The sequence below is a fragment of the Magallana gigas genome, chromosome 1, assembly GCF_963853765.1.
Source record: "Magallana gigas chromosome 1, xbMagGiga1.1, whole genome shotgun sequence".
NCBI lineage: Eukaryota > Metazoa > Mollusca > Bivalvia > Ostreida > Ostreidae > Magallana > Magallana gigas.
The window spans coordinates 66,207,963-66,226,590 of NC_088853.1; the positions used below are offsets into that span (position 1 = coordinate 66,207,963).

The 18,628-nt window shown below is 33.7% G+C and overlaps 1 protein-coding gene across 4 annotated transcripts in view; it reads right to left on the reverse strand.

Annotated features, from left to right (window-relative positions):
• Positions 1–18,628, reverse strand: part of LOC105317886 (multiple epidermal growth factor-like domains protein 10) — a 254,170-nt gene that overhangs the window by 153,146 nt on the left and 82,396 nt on the right. For all 4 annotated transcript variants that reach the window (XM_066087161.1, XM_066087249.1, XM_066087205.1 and 1 more), the window contains exons 8-9: positions 10,582–10,719; positions 10,226–10,287 (exon numbers count right to left, since the gene is read on the reverse strand). In XM_066087161.1, the coding sequence (XP_065943233.1) occupies positions 10,226–10,287; positions 10,582–10,719 (200 nt within the window). The remainder of the gene's footprint in view (positions 1–10,225; positions 10,288–10,581; positions 10,720–18,628) is intronic.

Consider the following 18,628-nt stretch of genomic DNA (forward strand, 5'->3'; position numbering starts at 1 on the left):
ATTTAAACAGAAGTTTTTGAAAATTGAATGGGTTCATGAACATTTTAAAAGGTTTTTGTACTATTAAATATTCATGTAGATTTTATGCTTATTGCCTTATTACATCACAGGTTAGAAAAAATATATACATAACAAACTTTGCGTAAATGAAATTTCTTTTACATCTGTTGTTTATGTAGTAATTTTTCAGTTAAAACATTGGAAACTGCTAATCAATTAGGGACCGTAAAATATCTACGCATGTATTAGTAAACTTGGTACAATTATAAAATAATAATTGTCACTTCAGCTGAGCCTGATTTACAACATATTCATATGTGCCACGAACTCTTAGTTAGAAAACAACATTTTACATACATGGGCTTACCATATACCTCCACCTCACAGAGTTCTATGTACGCCTCTGAGGAATAGGTCGGGATATGAGATATATTACCCTCCCTTGTGTTGTAGTATATCACGTAGCGCCCACTAACTGGACAACTGATATTCATAGAACCTGGTATAGATCCGGCATTATAAGCAGTATCATGGAAACAGAGGATTCCATCTCCTTTTTTTGTTGTGTTGGAGACATAGAGAGAAAACCCCAAGAATCTGCTTGCATAAACGCTGTTTTTTAAAAATAGAATTAGCACATTTAAACAAAATTTCACATAAACGATATTTTTTATGCTTAATGATATTAATACAAACTGTTCGCACTACAAATTATTCCTAAAACGAAAGGAAAAACAGTTGGTGAAATTTTCGCTTTGAAGGGGATCGAGTGTCACCACCTTAAGGGAATAGATCTCTTCAAACATATCTCGTCGTTTGGTTAAAATACATCCGATCAAATTAAGAATAAACGAAGTATTACTCCATGTAATGTCTTCTGTCCTATAATAAATCATTACGTTGTTTATAACTTGAATAGACTGGAGGTCCACCATCCAAATGGCGCCGTGTGGTGTCCCGTCAGAAATAGCACATTGGTTACCGGCCGCCGAGCGGTTAGACTTCTGATCATCTACGGCTCTCTCTGAAGGATAGATGCTGATGCTTGGCATTTGCCAGGTTGGTCTCTTGGAGGTGAGATTATCTGGAGAAATAATAAGCAGACAAGCATATGTATTAAATGACGAGAATTATATTTCCTGTTGATAATGAGAGAATAAACTCATAAATCCTTGTGAGTCGATGCGTACTGAAAATATTTTGCTCATGTGACGATGAAGTTGGAAAATATGTATAAATCAAGCTCCACAGAACAACGCTAGCAGCTTTTTAACCGGTTGCAATTGCATTATTTTGTTTTCAAACGGGTCTTTTATGCGATATTTTTTTGAGTACGTTATATAACAAGAATATCTTGTGGAGTATACTGTGTTGTGTTTATTCACGACCGTTCATGTGGAATGTTTTGTATTGGAAGCACTTATGCTTTTGTTTATCATCTGTAAATAATATGGTAACGATACAATTTTTTCGGCCAATGATCAAATTTTGCAAAAATTACAACCGTTTGCCTGTAGTTAAAAGAAACAGGTTTGTAAATCTAAAAGTTCTAAACACTATCTAGTACATTACTATTACATTGTCGTTATTCAATAAAAAATTCCAACAAGAATGTTCTTTAGTTTACCATTTAAATTCTTTAAATTTAAAATCACTCAAATTCAGCCTGACCAGGTGTCGATGGGAACATAATCTTTAAATTTATAAATGTCTGATGGACTACTACTTGTTTTTACACCGTTGGGTGAGAAATTGTGCTATACTACGAGAAAAAGCAGCTCAGACAAAACTGATACTTACATATGCACTCGGTTATCGAGATCAATGGATTAACAAGGGAGAAAAACAGGGTCCCTTGGACTCCATTCATTTCGACTGCTTTCAAGAAATGTGCTATAATAAATTTCGCCTCTCCTTATGTACCAAACACTTTGTCATAAAACGTATCAATATTATTAGTTGCAATGAAGCAAGAATAATTTGTTGTTTAATATATATATATATATATATATATATATATATATATATATATATATATATATATATAAATATATATATATATATATATATATATATATATATATATATATATATATATATATATATATATATATATATCAACAACAATAATATTCAACTTGTAAAGATATCCAGGTTAGTTTTCAAAATTGATGAGTTTATGTTTCCAATCGATCTGTGTATTTGATATATTATAACTGTATATGGCTTTACCTGTATCAATTTTGCGCCATTTATTGAAATCAAACACGTGATGTATTTTCTACAATAAATTTTAATAGTCATTATTTGACTACCGAACATTTTATGGTTTATGTACAAGTGTACAGAGCTCCAGCAGGCCGCTGAAACGAAATGAAGTGATTTTTCAATGTTTATGAATTAAATAAGCTAAACAGTTATACAATGTGACAGCAAACCGGTTTATTTGTGTGAGCATTATCTTTAATCCATTTGTCAACCCTGAATTGATTAACACTACCTTCCAGGGAGATGGAAGTACTTAATGTGCAATACTTTGCCAAAAAATGACTAAGTTCAACAGTTAGTTTTGTTCATAAATTATCAGAAATCAAACCCTAGCAATATGCACCCTTCTGACATATGTCCTATTAATCTGCAAAAGAACAACTGCCTACCTTGAAAACTGTAGGAGAATCTCATCCGCACAAAAGAGGTACCAAATATGCAATATTTCGCCAAACAATGACTAAGTTCAACAGCTGGTTTTTTTTTTATTTATGACTCTTCAGAAATAAAATTCCTAGCAATTTGCACACCTTTGATAAGTCCAATTGATCTGCAAAGGAACAATTTTATTTTCACCATTTTGATAACCAGATTTTTCCGTTGGAAAACCCGCTTAAAAATGACGTGTTTAAAACAAACAGCTTCGTTAAATTCATTCTATAATTTCAACAATAGACAAATCATCAGTGGTAGTTCTAAGGGGCAAATACTTCGTAAAAATTGACGTTTTTTTACAAGAAAAAAATGATTTCCCGAACTTATCTTACATTTTCAACAGTAGAAAAATCATCTCTTGGAATATGTTTAAGGAAGTCGTATAGATGTGCAATAAGTTTTTGAAATTGCAATTTTGTCCTGGGGGTCATTTAGTGGCCGAAAAATTACATTTTTAAACCGAATTTTAGGGTTAGGGTTAGGGTCAACATTTTTTTTGCAGTACCTGTATGATCTACAAAATATGATTGGGGTGTGATTTTGTTGTTTTATCAAGTTTCATTTTTTTTTACCACGGGGTTGGTGGTGTAAATTTAGACATAACGAAAAGATAATCACTTTATATTAACACAACATTCAGAAAGAAAATCCACCTTTAATTTGAGAAACAAACAAGTTTAGCGACAAAACTTTTTTTTTTTTCGTGCAGAAGGTTTTTTATACGAAAATGACAGAAACAAGCATTTTATGAATGTTCAATATATTTTCTTTTCATTATACTTTAATCAGTATTCACAGCGAGCCTTGCTGCCGGGTAATGCGAATACTCTAGAGCACACCATGTGTACACATCATAGGCATGTTGTATCAAGGAGGAGAGGGGGGTGGCTGCCTCCCCCTATTTTTTTCGCAGCAAATACTTAAGAAAATAAGGATTTCTAGTTGAATCGAATAAGGATTTTGGGAGTTTTTAGAGTTCCCCTTTTTTTAATTGCTTGTCATAATGTTTTGGATAAAGCACCCCATAGCTCCCCCACACACTTTTTAGAAAACGATTGTAAGTGCTTGCATATCCTTATCTATATCCTACGATGGGAAAATTGGACTTTGATTTGCATCTTAATATACAAAAATGCAATTATTATTTAAATATGCACGTTTCATTTATGAAATTATCAACAGCGAAAATCATATTTCATTTGTAATAAGATAGCCGAATTGATACATGCATGCTTTCATTTAATATTTTTGTTCAATTATGAAAGCTTTTTGGAAGCTATTACTTATCGATAATACACTGTTAGATTTGACCATTAAGCGGAGGTTTAATGACGCAGAAACCTTGCAGTTTTATCAGGTTGTCCCTGATATGCCCTTGCTCTGTCCATCGCCATGATTACAGAGGTTGTCCTTGATATGCCCTTACTCTGTACATCGCCCTGATTACAGAAGATACATCACCGTGATTACAGAGATTACATCACCGTGAACACAGAGGGAACATCACCGTGATTACAGAGATTGTCATCGATATGCCCTTGTACTGTACATCGCCATGATTACATAGCTTGTCTTTGATATTCCCTATGCTCTGTACATCGCCATGATTACAGAGATTGTCCTTGATATGCCCTTGGTTTGTACATCGCCGTGATTACGAAGGGTACATCACCGTGTTTACAGAGGTACATCACCGTGATTACAGAGGGTACAACACCGTGATTACAGAGGTTGTCCCTGATATGCCCTTGCTCTGTACATCGCCATGATTACAGAGGGTACATTACCGTGATTACAGATGGTACATCACCGTGATTTCAGAGGGACTATCACCGTGATTACAGAGAGTACATCACCGTGATTACAGAGGTGCATCACCATGGTTACAGAGGGGCCATCAACGTGATTACAGAGGGTGCATCACCGTGGTTACAGAGGAACCATCAACGTGATTACAGAGGGTACTCACATTGATTACAGAGAGTACATCACCTTGATTACAGAGGGTACACACCCTGCTAACAGAGATTGTCCTTGATATGCCCTTGTACTTTACATCGCCATGATAATAGAGGTTGTCCTTGATATGCCCTTGCTCTGTACATCGCAATGATTACAGAGGGTACATTACCGTAGTTACAGAGAGTGTATCACCGTCATTACAGAGGGTACATCACCGTGATTACAGAGGGTAAATTACCGTTGTTACAGAGGGTATATCACCGTGTTTAAGGAGGGTATATTTACGTGATTACAGATGATACATCACTTAGATTACAAAGGGACCATCACCATGATTACAGAGGGACCATCATCGTAATTACAAAAAGACAATCACCGTGATTACACAGGATACATTACCGTGTTTACAGAAGGTAAACCACCTTGGTTACAGAGGGACCATCAACGTGATTACAGAGGGTCCACACCATGATTACAGAGAGTACATCACAATGATTAAAAAGGTTGTCCTTCTACGACCTTGATCTGTACATCGCGATGCTTTCAGAGGTTGTCCTTGATATGCCCTTGCTCTTTTTATCCCCATGATTACAGAGGTTATCATTGATATGCCCTTGCTCTGTACATGGCCGTTATTATAGAGGGTACATCATCGTATTTACACAGGGTCAATCACCGTGGTTACAAAGGGTAAATCACCGTGGATACAGGGGGTACATTAACGTGATTACAGAGGGAACATCACCGCGATTACAGAGGGTACATCACCGTAATTACAGAGGTTGTCCTTGATATTACCTTGTTCTGTACATCGCCGTGAATACAGAGGGTACGTCACTTTGATTACAGAGGGAAGCTCCCGTATCCTCTGGCATCACCTTGTTCTTGTTTCATAATCGACATTTATTGTTTGATTGAAGTCAATACTCATTTGGATGATGGAGAACCAGTGTAGGTTCTGTCTGATACTGTAACGGCACCATTGCTACAGGGTGTAACAAAGCGAAAAGGTTCGTTTTTCTTGCACGCCAAGGGGGTGGAAGTGTTTTTCGAGAAAGGGGGGGGGTGAGAGGAACAGATTGTATTTGCCAAAAGGGGTCGGAATCCTTTGTTTCGGTTTTTCATTCGACTTTGATAGAAAGTGATGATCTTAAATCATTTCCCTGAGATACTTTATAATAAATTCAATGACTGTAAATGCACAATATCAACACATTTTGAGGAGGATTACTTTGCATTTATTTATTTGGTTTTAAATTTAAATGTATATATCTTGATAATCTCCCTGTGGTGATTTCTTTTTTTTTACCTTCTAAAAATTACAATTCTTATATACTGCATGTACACGTAATTGTTAGTTCAAACATCCTTAAAAGGCGTAAAAGAGTTCTGTTTGTTGATTTTTTTAAACAGGAAACGCAGTGATTTAGTTAGTAGTGATTTAAATGGGTCCATAGACACAGGGATATTTATTTAACCCAAAGCCAGAGGTTTGTTTTGTGATCATTGTAGACATTTAATTCAAAAGGTCTGTATTTGGTTAAAACTATACACCTTTTAAATAAAATCAATCATACTCGGTAGATGGTAAATATGTGTTCATATTTTCACCCATTAATGATGATTTCCTTTGTTTCGTAAGGAAGTTTATTGTAATAAATCTGTAGAAATTGAAAGGACTTAAGTTTTCACGCCCAGTTTTATCGATTGATCAAAACCTTCAGCAATCAAGCAAGAATCTCGGACTGCACGAAATGTTCATGATAATGTAAAACTCGAATTTCCATTGGAGGCGGTTTGGCCGGGTTTTTTTGTTAGCTAATGTACCGATGTACATCAACAGTTTATGTGATTTAGCTTATTTTACTGACATGTAGATATACTTTTTACAATACATTTCTAAATTTGTTAAAAAAAAAAGACGTAAACATTAAAAAAAGTTCTTTGTTTTTCTAATGATTCGGTGTGGTTTCATATAAAGTACTAAAAAAAGCATTTTATTGTTTAAATAATATTCTAATTGCGGAACCATAAGCTCCTGCGATAATCAACGGGTCGTGAAAATATTAACTTTCAATCAGTCAACAAAATAAATACCAGATCAATAGAAAGGTAAGCTTTTCATTGAAATTTAATGTAAATGTTTAAAACTCTCCAGGTAAAATATAAAACAACATAATAAAACATAATATTTGCAAACTTGTTTGTTTAAAAAAAAAAAACAAACGTTGTACAATGTAATCCACTTAAAATTACAACATAGTAAATCGTTTTTGAAAAGAACTAATTTTTCATTCCAATTAAATATCTATTCACAAGTTATGTCAGATGCGAAAATTCTATGATGCATACTAAACGGCGGACGGAGTTTCTCAGACACAGGTAATGTCAGGCATGTACATGTTTTTTGAACACAGAAAATGGCAGAAATTTCTATAACACAGGTAATGACGGACATGTACAAGTTTCTTGAACACAGGTTTTGGCGTATACATACAAGCTTCTTGAACAAAGGTAATGGCGTACACATACATGTTTCTTGAACAAAGGTATTTGCTAACACGTAGACGTTTCTTGAACACAGGTAATGGCGGAAACATAGACGTTTTTTGAACGCAGGTAATGGCAGACACGTAGAAGTTTCTTGAACACAGGTTAATGGCGGACACGTACACGTTTCTTGAACACATGTAATGACGGACACGTACAAGTTTCATTACCACATGTCATGTCAGACACATAAAAGATAAAAGTCAAATGCACTACCGGTTGTCTTATGCTGAACAAATAGGAATAGCAAATGACAATCCACTAATCCAGGTCTGCTTCAGCTATCGAAAGGTTTGAATCCGTCTTATCTCTGAAATAAATTAAGTTTTCATTAGATCTAACAAATAAAATATCAATATAACCAAAATTGCATTTTAGATAATCAAAAAAGTAAGTGCTAGTTATATTCTTTTATTTACATATAAAGTTTCCATTTTAATAATGCATAGGTATGCATAAATAAATATTCTGCAGACTTTTAAACACATCATAAAGGATGATTAAAATGTAAGCATTTCATTTCCAACAAAAAACTCAAAAATTGTTCCGAACTATTTTATTAAAGTATACGTACACACAAGTGTGATATTACTTCACCTATTACAAAATAAATGTGCATGAAATGTTATTATTTTTATTTATGCACAAATCTGTTCAGTGAAAAATAAACCAACCTACACCGTGATGAGATTTGAGACTCACGTAGTCAAGCCTTGTTTTAGATCGATCTGTAAAGAAAATTATCTATAGTACATGTATATCATCTGTCATTTTGTCTCTTTATATTCAATACTCATCTATTTTTGCATGGTATACATGTTTCTGTTGCGTAATCATACTACGGCTACATACATACAACAAGAATAGTATGGCGTAGTATATTATTAAGGGAATCAACAGTGTCCTATTTGGATAGGTAACCTCTCCAGAGAATGTCGCTACTCATGTAGGTCATTTATTCCTTTTTTCTGTAACAGAATTACTTAAAAAAAATACTAAATATATGCAATATTTAAACTTTGCAAATTAAATATGCTTGCAAATATGTATAAAATACATTATAATTTGTGAAATACATGTAAAAAAAAACCAGTTTGGTATTAAAGGCGATATATTTACATGCTAAAATGTACTCACGTTTTAAACTAAACTCCGTTGAGCAGGGGGTGTCTATTATGAATTAAATCCAAATATAAATATTTATATATAGGAGAAATAACCTGAAGTTATAGAAAAACAAAACATGACGTAAGTAATACATGATACCACCTTATTATATGCAAACAGTGTTTTAAAAACAATCATAATTAAAAAAAAAATATATTAATCTTACAAATAATCTAACACATATATTCCGCACCATCGAAGCATGATGACCTGGCTCTACGTCTGTAAACCGTTAAAGTGTTTAACTTAACTAATGGGCACGCCACATTTAAACTCAAGATTTTAAAGATTAGTGAAAATATGTTTCAAAAAAATATAATTATTGTTTTATTATTTGAAGAAAATAATTATATAGCATATTGCTTTAGAAACTAAAACATCGGGCTTATATTTTATTATAACTTTTTTAATGAGTGTTCCAATGGTTAATGTCCTTGAATTTAGGAGATATTAATCTTCAAATTAATTTACATTTTTTGTTTTTGTTTTTGTTGTTGTTTTTTTTTTTTCAAACCATTATCACAATCATTGTTTTCAAGATTTGAACAGCAATTCAAACGTCTGAAAATTCGTAAAAGAGAAAAAAAAATATTTTAAAATTATTAGGAACACTTAAGGTTTAACAATCACGATACAGATTTAATTCTCCAACATTGACTAAGTTTGTTAAATAGATAATTGCAACTGAATAGTTACACATATTAAATCTGTAGGATTTTTAAATTTGAGAGATGAAACATTTACTTTAGAACTAAATACGAAATGGTCTTGGTTCATATATTCCACAGACAAAGTTTCAACACTTACCCATGATGCATCGCGTGTATTATTTCCTGTTGTTTCATACATACCAGAACTCTCCATAAAATAACGCGATGTCGCACATAAAAATGCGCATGCAATGCGCATACATATAAGTTTCAAAATTATAAATGGTTATTCGAATTTTTCGTCTAATATTCGTTTTCATATTTTTAAAAAAGCTGCTGCAGATGTATACACCTACTTAATATTTCAAGGTCATGTAATGCATCATACATAAAAATAAAAACTCCACCACACTGGCATTGTTTTATTATAACATTTTAGCCCGATAAATACTTATTTTCACGCAAATTCAGAGTGTGTTCCTTGAATGTTATATGATTATAATAATGTATCGTTTGTAATTTGTTAGTCTGTTTGTGTTTGTCTCCCTTGTAAAATAAAATAAAATGTAAACACTTACCTAAGAACATATTATTGGCTTCTGATGTACTCAATTCACTAACGTCTAGGTACAGTTGTTTTTAATTTAACCATTAGCATTTTTAAACAATATAAATAACCTATTAAAGTTTGTCCCCCCAAAAAATTAATAAAAAAATAACAAATAATACAATAAAAAAAAATCTTAGTTTTTTCGTCTTCTATGAAATTCATGTTTTCCTATCTGTTAAAAATAATAATGGATGATATTCTTTTTTTCAAATCTCAAAATTAAATGAAAATATGTGTGTATGTAAGATTCCTACTTTTTTGACAGAAGTATCCTATCCAGCCAGGACGGCAGCCATAATCACATGAACCACTGGCATCGTTACATCCATCACATGTGTAACTGTTGATACATGTCTCCGAACAGTCTTCTCCAAAATATCCAACGGGGCAAGCTGACATGGACAGAATTTATAATATCAGTACCTACTATATCATTTTAATCACATGTAAAATACAGGTATTATATATCTATTTTTTCTATGCTATATTTAATACATATCTACTCACGAGTTTTACACAAGTCTCCTTGATAGTCAGCATCACATCCTGTCGAACACGTCCCATTAATATTGGTACAATGGTCTACGTCACGACAATGTCCACATGTTTCATTGCATTCAGAACCATACGACCCTCTGTCACATGCTGCGAAAAAGCATTCAATCACAAAAGGTTTATGGGTTAAGAATTGCTATTCAATTTAAATGTTTTAAAATCATAAAAGCATATTTGCTTTCCAAACACAGTAAAAAAAACAAACAAACAAACAAACAAACGTCTTCTTCTTTAGTTCGATAAAACAGCAGTAATATGTATTCAGAAAATTTATAGTGTTGATCTAGAAATCAGATTACACGGCAACATTATCATTATTATGGTAACGTAATGATAGCTATATTTTTCTTTATTTCAATGTATATCATACGACAACACACTTACATGTTTTACACAAGTCTCCTTGATAACCAGGATCACATCCAGTCAGACACCACCCATTGATGTTGGAACACTGGTATCTGTCACGACAATGTCCACATGTTTCTTTGCAGTCGTAGCCATACAACCCTCTGTCACAAGCTAAAAAATCAGTTCAGTTTAGTATGTAACAATAAATGTATTAATACATTTTTTCAAATGTGAAGTTAAGGAGTTTTTAAACTTATAAACATATCATTTAATACAACTTCGTGTGGTTAATTTATAAGAACGATAATCTCATCTAAATAACTAGGACATGTCAAATTGACAGAATCATTTAATCAACTCATTTTTAAAAATTGAGACACCCGGTCCCTTTTTCTGGACACAAAACGATAATTGCATGAAATGGAAATAAACAAAACAAAAGCTATCACTTTAGCTTTAACTGTTAAAGGAACTATACAAAAACAGCTGGTATGTTATGCACAGTTTTCTTTCAAAAGTGTTGAAAGGTGTAGGTCGTGAGATTAATAGCTCTATGTAAATAAATCGACATGATAATTCTTATGTGATTTCAATATCATTCTAACATGAAAAGCACTTAATATGAGTATGATATGTGGCGAAATCGCCTATGAAGTTGATAATAATGCATCTTATGTGCAGTTCCTGCAACTCTCTCATTATCAGTCTACTAATCCTTAAAACACATTTGTTTACTTAATGTGTTGATCTATCTTCACATTTACCAGTTTTACACAAGTCTCCTTTATAACCAGCATCACACCCAGTTAAGCAAGTCCCATTGTTGATGGAGCACTGGTTTACGTCACGGCAGGTTCCACATGTTTCTTTGCAGCCAGCACCATATGTTCCCCTTTCACAAGCTATCAATACAAACCAATTTCATATTGAACATAATCAACCTGACCTTTTTTTTTATTTTACAAATTTACTGTATTCTAGCCTACACTGTAAAAACAAACACAAAGATTTATAATATGATATAGTTATGTTCATTAGTATGTTACTGTAGTTATACAACATCTTAATCCATTTTTCCGTAGAATTTCAGATCTGTAGTCTTACTTATTTCACATCGGTGGCCTTTGTATCCAGGTTTACAGCCCTGACAGGTGCCCGTCTCTATGTGACAGTACTGACAGTTGACGTCTGGACAGGGAACGGAACAGTTGGACCCAAAATATCCGGTAGCAGGACATCCTTCAATTTATGCAATGGTACTGACTTAGTTATACTTCTAAAAAGTTCTTAATTACTTCATGAGTAGAATGGCATACTTTGCTTATGCATAACTAGGCATGTGTTTCATCATGGTAATTAAATAATGCATATGCATCGAGTACTAATTATCTATGTTGATATGGTTCATGTTAAACTTTTATGTAGCAATGAGTGAGGACACTATTGGGGAAAACACAATCATCATATGTAAATGGCATCATTGTCAAATTTATCTACAATAAAATCAAATTGTTTGAAATAATGGTAATTGTAGCATGCAAATTAACATGCTTATATCGATCAAAAACACAGCATACAAGTCACATACTAAAGTTAATCAATTTAAAAGATGTTGGCAGAACCACGGTACCGTGTACTATGTTTTAATTACACATATTGAATTGAAGATAAAGTACACCCACCGTACACCTCCACTTCACAGAGGTAAGTGACAACAAAGTCAGAGTAATAGTCAGGGTAGGTAACTCCTGGTAGTCTCTCGTTGTAGTAGATGACGTACTGTCCATGTACAGGACAGGTGGTGGTGAAGACAGCAGGTATGGTGTCTAGTGTAAAGTTGTCGTCCTTGTAACACAGTGTTCCCTGTAGTCTGTCTGTTGTATTGGAGACGTACACAGAGAATCCAAGGAAATACTTAGTGAGCCAATTAGAAGGACCTGTATCGTAATAATCAGAAAATTAATATGAAGGCCATAAGAAGTTAGTTAGATAAAAAAAAGAGAACCAATAAATGATTCTCAACATGTAATGGTCAACAAATATATATTGATGACATTTAATGTATTAACGCACAAATGAAGCGGGCATGTAGACATAATTCATGTCAAATAAATAGTGGTGATGTCAGTACATAGTAGATAACAATGTTTTACAACAGTGTATATCTATGTAGATAAGTATTTTGTTAAAGGGCCAACAATGAAACAAAAATAAACCGTATATACAAACAAAAAAGTTTCGTTAGTGTATTCATGCCAATAATACAAAAGTTCACTTGCTGCCCCTTACATCCTATATACTGTAGAAGGGATTCACCTGATAGTTCTGTCTTGTTGAAAAGTGTGCTGTCGCCTAAACTTACGGCAGCGTTAGTGAATACCTGAACGTTTGCAAGTGTGTGAGGGGGGGGGGGGGGGGGGGTGACAGAGTTCCTTTCACCTGTGTTGAGTTCTCGTCAGATCCTGGTTATGGTGTGGACAGACACAATCTGTATCTTGTTTTACAGGGCATGAAGGATTCTCGATAAATGAAACTTCAACTAAAGGTTTCTTTATCGTGCCAACACCGACCACGACGCTTGGCCTAATGTAATGACAAACAGTTATGATTTGTCTCTGGATCTTTAATTTATTTAATACCTTAAATATTATTTTGAAAATCTCAAATCTGTTCACTCTTTTAAACCTCTACTGTAGAAGGGGTTTACCAGATAGTTCTGTCTAGTTGAAAAGTGTGCTGTCCCCTAAACTTATGGTAGCGTTAGTGAATGCCAGAACGTTTGCAAGTGTGTGAGCGGAAGGGGGGGGGGGTGACAGAGTTCCTTTCACCCGTGTTGACACAGTTCGTGTTGACACAGGATGAATGACCATCTTTAAGTCCTCCTTAAAGATAGCTTAAAGGTGTTTAAAGGTAGCTTAAAGACGATCTTTAAGCCACCTTTAAGCTACCTTTAAGCTATAAGTATTGCTTAAAGGTGGCTTAAAGAAAGCGTAAAGATGGCTTAAAGGCAGCTTAAAGACTATCTTTAAGCCACCTTTAAGCTACCTTTAAGGACAACTTATAGGTCCTTAATGTCCAAACTTCTTTAAGCCACCTTTAAGCCACCTTTAAGCTACCTTTAAGCCACCTTTAAGCCATTAAAAAAATTCAATTCAATATTGTGCTTAATTTCCAACAAAATGTATTAACTTTATGAAAGAAAAGGTATTAAAACGGTTTTTGTTCTAGAAAGAAAAACGAAAAAAAAAACACAAAAAAAAAAACCGGCCACGGCGAGAATTGAACCCGGGACCCTTAGTTTACTAGCATCACAACACATCCTCTGCGCCACGGCAACTTACGTAACTATGAGCGTTTTTATATCCTATATATCAGTGGATATTGAATCACTGTATTGAATGTGTTTGCTTGAAAAGATTTTGACAAACCATTCAGTTTGTAACAATCAATTATATCTAATTTATAAATTACATGCATGCATGTATTTAGAATGAAATACGGAACTTGGTCTTCAGTGAACAAAAATATATTATACCTAAATTGAAACCGTTAGGTTCACTATAGTAGGCTTTCTTAGTTAATAAATTTAAACCGAGTAGATATACGTTCATCTAATTTATAGCTATAAAAATGTAAGAAAGAAAATGAAATCATTTCTTTTATTAAATGCATTGATACTATTAGGGTATTTGTTCAATTTCCCGCAATTTCCCGGTTTTCATGATCGCGGCGCCGTTCCAATATGTTTAAATATTTCCATGTATTTGTATGTACATGTACATGATTTTTAAACTATCAATTCCATAACAAACAAAATTACCAATTACCGGTGACGTATTTACTGCATGTGGCAATTGCAAATGACTTGTACATACAATTGTATGATGTGCCAGGCCGGGTATATTTGACATATTTACCCTTATACATATATTTAAATAATCAACCCCTATTTATGATCACCGGCACATTAATTAATTAGCCTCAAGATTTTGCTCTTACATACATGTATCGTTAATTTGTAGACGTAACATCTTTGAAACCCAGAGCTAGGAAATAATACTTTGAAAATGAATTACAAATGTAAATTAACTTTTATTCACTAGACTTATCGTTTACTCGTACATACTAAGATTCAACGCCTTTAGAAACCCTGACGTGCACCTGGGCACACGACACACCTGTTGTGTATATCTTGTATATTCTGTGTTAGTTCCAGGGGTTTTCTTAAGTTGGACAAACAATAGACTTTAATTAGATATACACAAACATGCACCTGGGCACACGACACAACTGCTGTGTATTTCTTGTATATTTTGTGTCAGTTCCAGGGGTTTTCTTAAGTTGGACAAACAATAGACTCTAATTAGATATACACAAACGAACAAAACTATGTCTATACAAACAAAGCAGTAATATCCTGCCCGATATAACAAAGGCAGTTGAGAGTCTTTTCATCTTTAACATGTATCTAGCAGATCTAGAGTTAGAAATAATGAAAATTGAAAAAAAAATACAAACCTTAAACCGATTAACAAATTAAATCATGCATTTTTGGTTCATTATCTTTATTTTGTTTAATAACCGGATGAACTGAGAGAGAGAGAGAGAGAGAGAGAGAGAGAGAGAGAGAGAGAGAGAAATTTTTTTCACCGATTAATTTATAATAGGAAACAAACATACTTTAATTAGTTTTATGCACATATTAAGATACAGAGACTGCGCTCATACCTACAATAATTTTGAAACCCCCAAAAAATTATAAAGAATTTTATAACGGCAATCTGTGTCCATCAGAGCGGTGCTGATGATAGCGATCTGTGTTTAATGGAGCGACGATTAAAACCGCCTGGAACACCCCCCCCCCCCCCTCCTCTTCCTTGGAAATTATATTATCACTCGGATGACCCCCTCCCATCTCTATAAAAGAGCTTTTGCATTTAATTTATGTTTTTATTGTTCAGCTTGATCAATATTGACTTAAAGGCCACTTAAAGACAGTGTAAAGGCAGTGTAAAGAGAGCGTAAATGCCACTTAAAGATGCTTAAAGGTGGCTTAAAGGAAGCTTAAAGAAGTTTGGACATTAAGGACCTATAAGCACTTGCTTAAAGGTGACTTAATGGCGGCTTAAAGGTTGTATAGCCTTTAAGCTCCTTTAAGTCACCTTTAAGCCACCTTTAAGGACTTGCTTAAAGATGGTTTTTCGCCCTGTGTGAGTTGTCGTCAGATCCTGGTTAAGGAGTGGGCAGACACAGTATCTATCTTTTTTACAGGGCATTTAGGATTCACGATTAAAAAAAATCACATCTCAAAATAAAACGCATATTTCAACTAAAGGTTTCCTCATCGTGCCAACACCGACCGCGACGCTTGGCCCTATGTAATGACACACAGTCACGATTTGTCTCTGGAGCTTTCATTTATTTAATACTTTGTGCAACCATACATTTTATAATGTTAATCTCAAATATGTTCACTCTTTTAATAAAAAATAAGCAATATTACAAAGTTTCTGTAATAAACGTTGTTATTAAACGCCTTATTCATAACTGTTTTGTTATTTAAATTTTGTTCACCAGTTGATAGGGGTTTAACTTCACATACATTTTTTGCAAAAAAATTCTTGCACGGAACAAAACACTGGTAAACTTGTTACTTTGTTTTGTATTCTGAAAAAAAAAATCGGAAATAGTTCCCTACTCAGTCTCATTATAAATAAAATCAACGGAATTTATGTTTACATGAGATGATCGAAAAAATGTGACTATATCCCATTGATATATTATACCTGCCCCATAAACAGTTTCATAACAAATAATACCAACAACGGAATCTAGGTTTAACAGAACCTTATCAATAACGATAATCAGTAAATGTGACTATACCCAATGGTTCATTGTTCGTCCTGAAGTAGATGGTGATGTGGTGGATGCTGTGGATGGTGGTCAGGTTCACCCACCAGGTGGCGGTTTGTCTAGACCATGATATAGCACATTGACCTCCCCATGCACTCAGGTCTGATTTACGTCCGTCTACAGCGTTACTGGCGTCCCATGTGTCGTAATCTCCAGAATAAACGTATGGGTACTGTTGGTATGCTGGTTTGTTGAGCGCGACATTAACTGTGAAGATAAACACACATGTTCTAACAAATTTACTATTGTGATGATGTTAACTCGTGGTTCTATTAGTTTATAAAACATGTATGCATGTATTGAACATTCAAATGCAGTTGTTAAAACGATTTGAAAGTATAAATTTTCTGTAGCAAAACCTTTAAATATATAAAAATCAAATGTAGTTCAATCGATAAACGAACCTTAGTAACTAATGTTATAATTATTATAAATAAAAATTTCATTTCTAATAGAATTTTAATATACAAATAATACAAATATAAATTTAATCTCTAATACAATAACATTGAATTTGAAAAAAAGAAGAAATTCCTATGAATATATTAATGCTACATGAGTTTGTTTTAATGTAAATTGTGTATACTGTGTATATATCTATATTTTATACAATGAACTATTAGTGTCTTAAGATTAACCCCCCCCCCCCCCCCCCCCCCGCCCCGGAAGACAAGTGTACTATCGATCTCATACATGAAATGAAATGCATTCGATAAACGCTTTAAACATATATTTTTTTCTAGTAAGTCTGTATATAATTCAAATGAAGTACAATCAGGGAAAGTACTTACACATAAAATATAAAAGTTGCAGCATTAAGTCATGAATCATGGTAGGTGCCAGCACGATAAAGAACCCTTACTTGTCATTGTTCCTAACTACCGAACCATTGACCTTTTCCCGACATCAAGTTACATTAGAAACTTGATATTTCCTTTTTCAATATATTTCTTTGAAGTACGTTAAGCATATAGCCTTTAAAATATTTGTAGTTAATATGTTAATGCTCTTTGAGTGTGGAGATTGGTTTTATAATGTAGTATTGCTACTGTTATTTTAACAATAATTTCTGGGAAATTCAATAAAATGCCCTTATTTTTTTTACATTTTATTCTTTTAAATTACCAACTAATGGTTTGATTCAGTCCTTGTAAAGTATCCCAAACCAACCTCATTTGAAAAATATCATGATTTTTAGAAATGTACTTAAAGTAGACTCACCGTACGCCTGGGATACTGTCAGCAGACATAACCACACAGCGAGGACATCGTGGGGATACACAGAGTTTCCGGACAGGGACATCATGGTGTTGTCAATCAGGTCAAACTATATAACTCTATGAGTATAGATGTGTATGCCTAACAGATATAACAAAGCAAATGTAACGTATTCATTCGACTGAGAAGACAGATGTAGACAGGCTGTATATGTATTTGCTTAGAAGTTTAAGTAGAAGAGGGGTGTGTGTGTGGCGTAGAGAAGGCGGAGACTCAATGATCACGTGACGAGGAAGTAAAACAAGAAATATTAAGAGCTTAGCGCGATGTTCAATGACTAGCTGTCGATCATTATTACAACAGAGATAATGTTATAGCAATCGAATTGAATATCATATTTATATAATAGTGTTGTGTTGTGCATGTACTATGCCTAAATAGTAGTCAGGGTTTGATACATAGTGCACGAGCCGGAGGCGAGTGCACTATGTATCAAACCCTGACTACTATTTAGGCATAGTACATGCACAACACAACACTATTGTTATTATTATGCCGACTGTTGAATATACTGACGTGCTTTGCTATCAGTAGCTGTGACGTTCGAGTGTTGACAAGTCCCTAAAAATAATCACTTGAAAAGCAAGCGTTTGTTTTTCTTCTTCAAATTAATCAATTGATTTGATTGTTTATTTAATCAACAAGTTGTTGTACAATAAAAAGTCAACAAAGGTTTATGTTCTTTTCAAGATATGAGAGACGTTTGGCCTTACCGAGAAAACTCGAAATGTTTAGCAGACGAAATCTCATTGAATTTTTTTCTTGTACATTCTTTATCAAGCGTCGATTAAAAAAGCGTTTTTGTGATTCTCATGTAGAATGTCTTTGAAAAATGTTCAATCAATTTGTTCAAAAGTTTATAAGAAACTTAAACTTTAAAATTATCGCC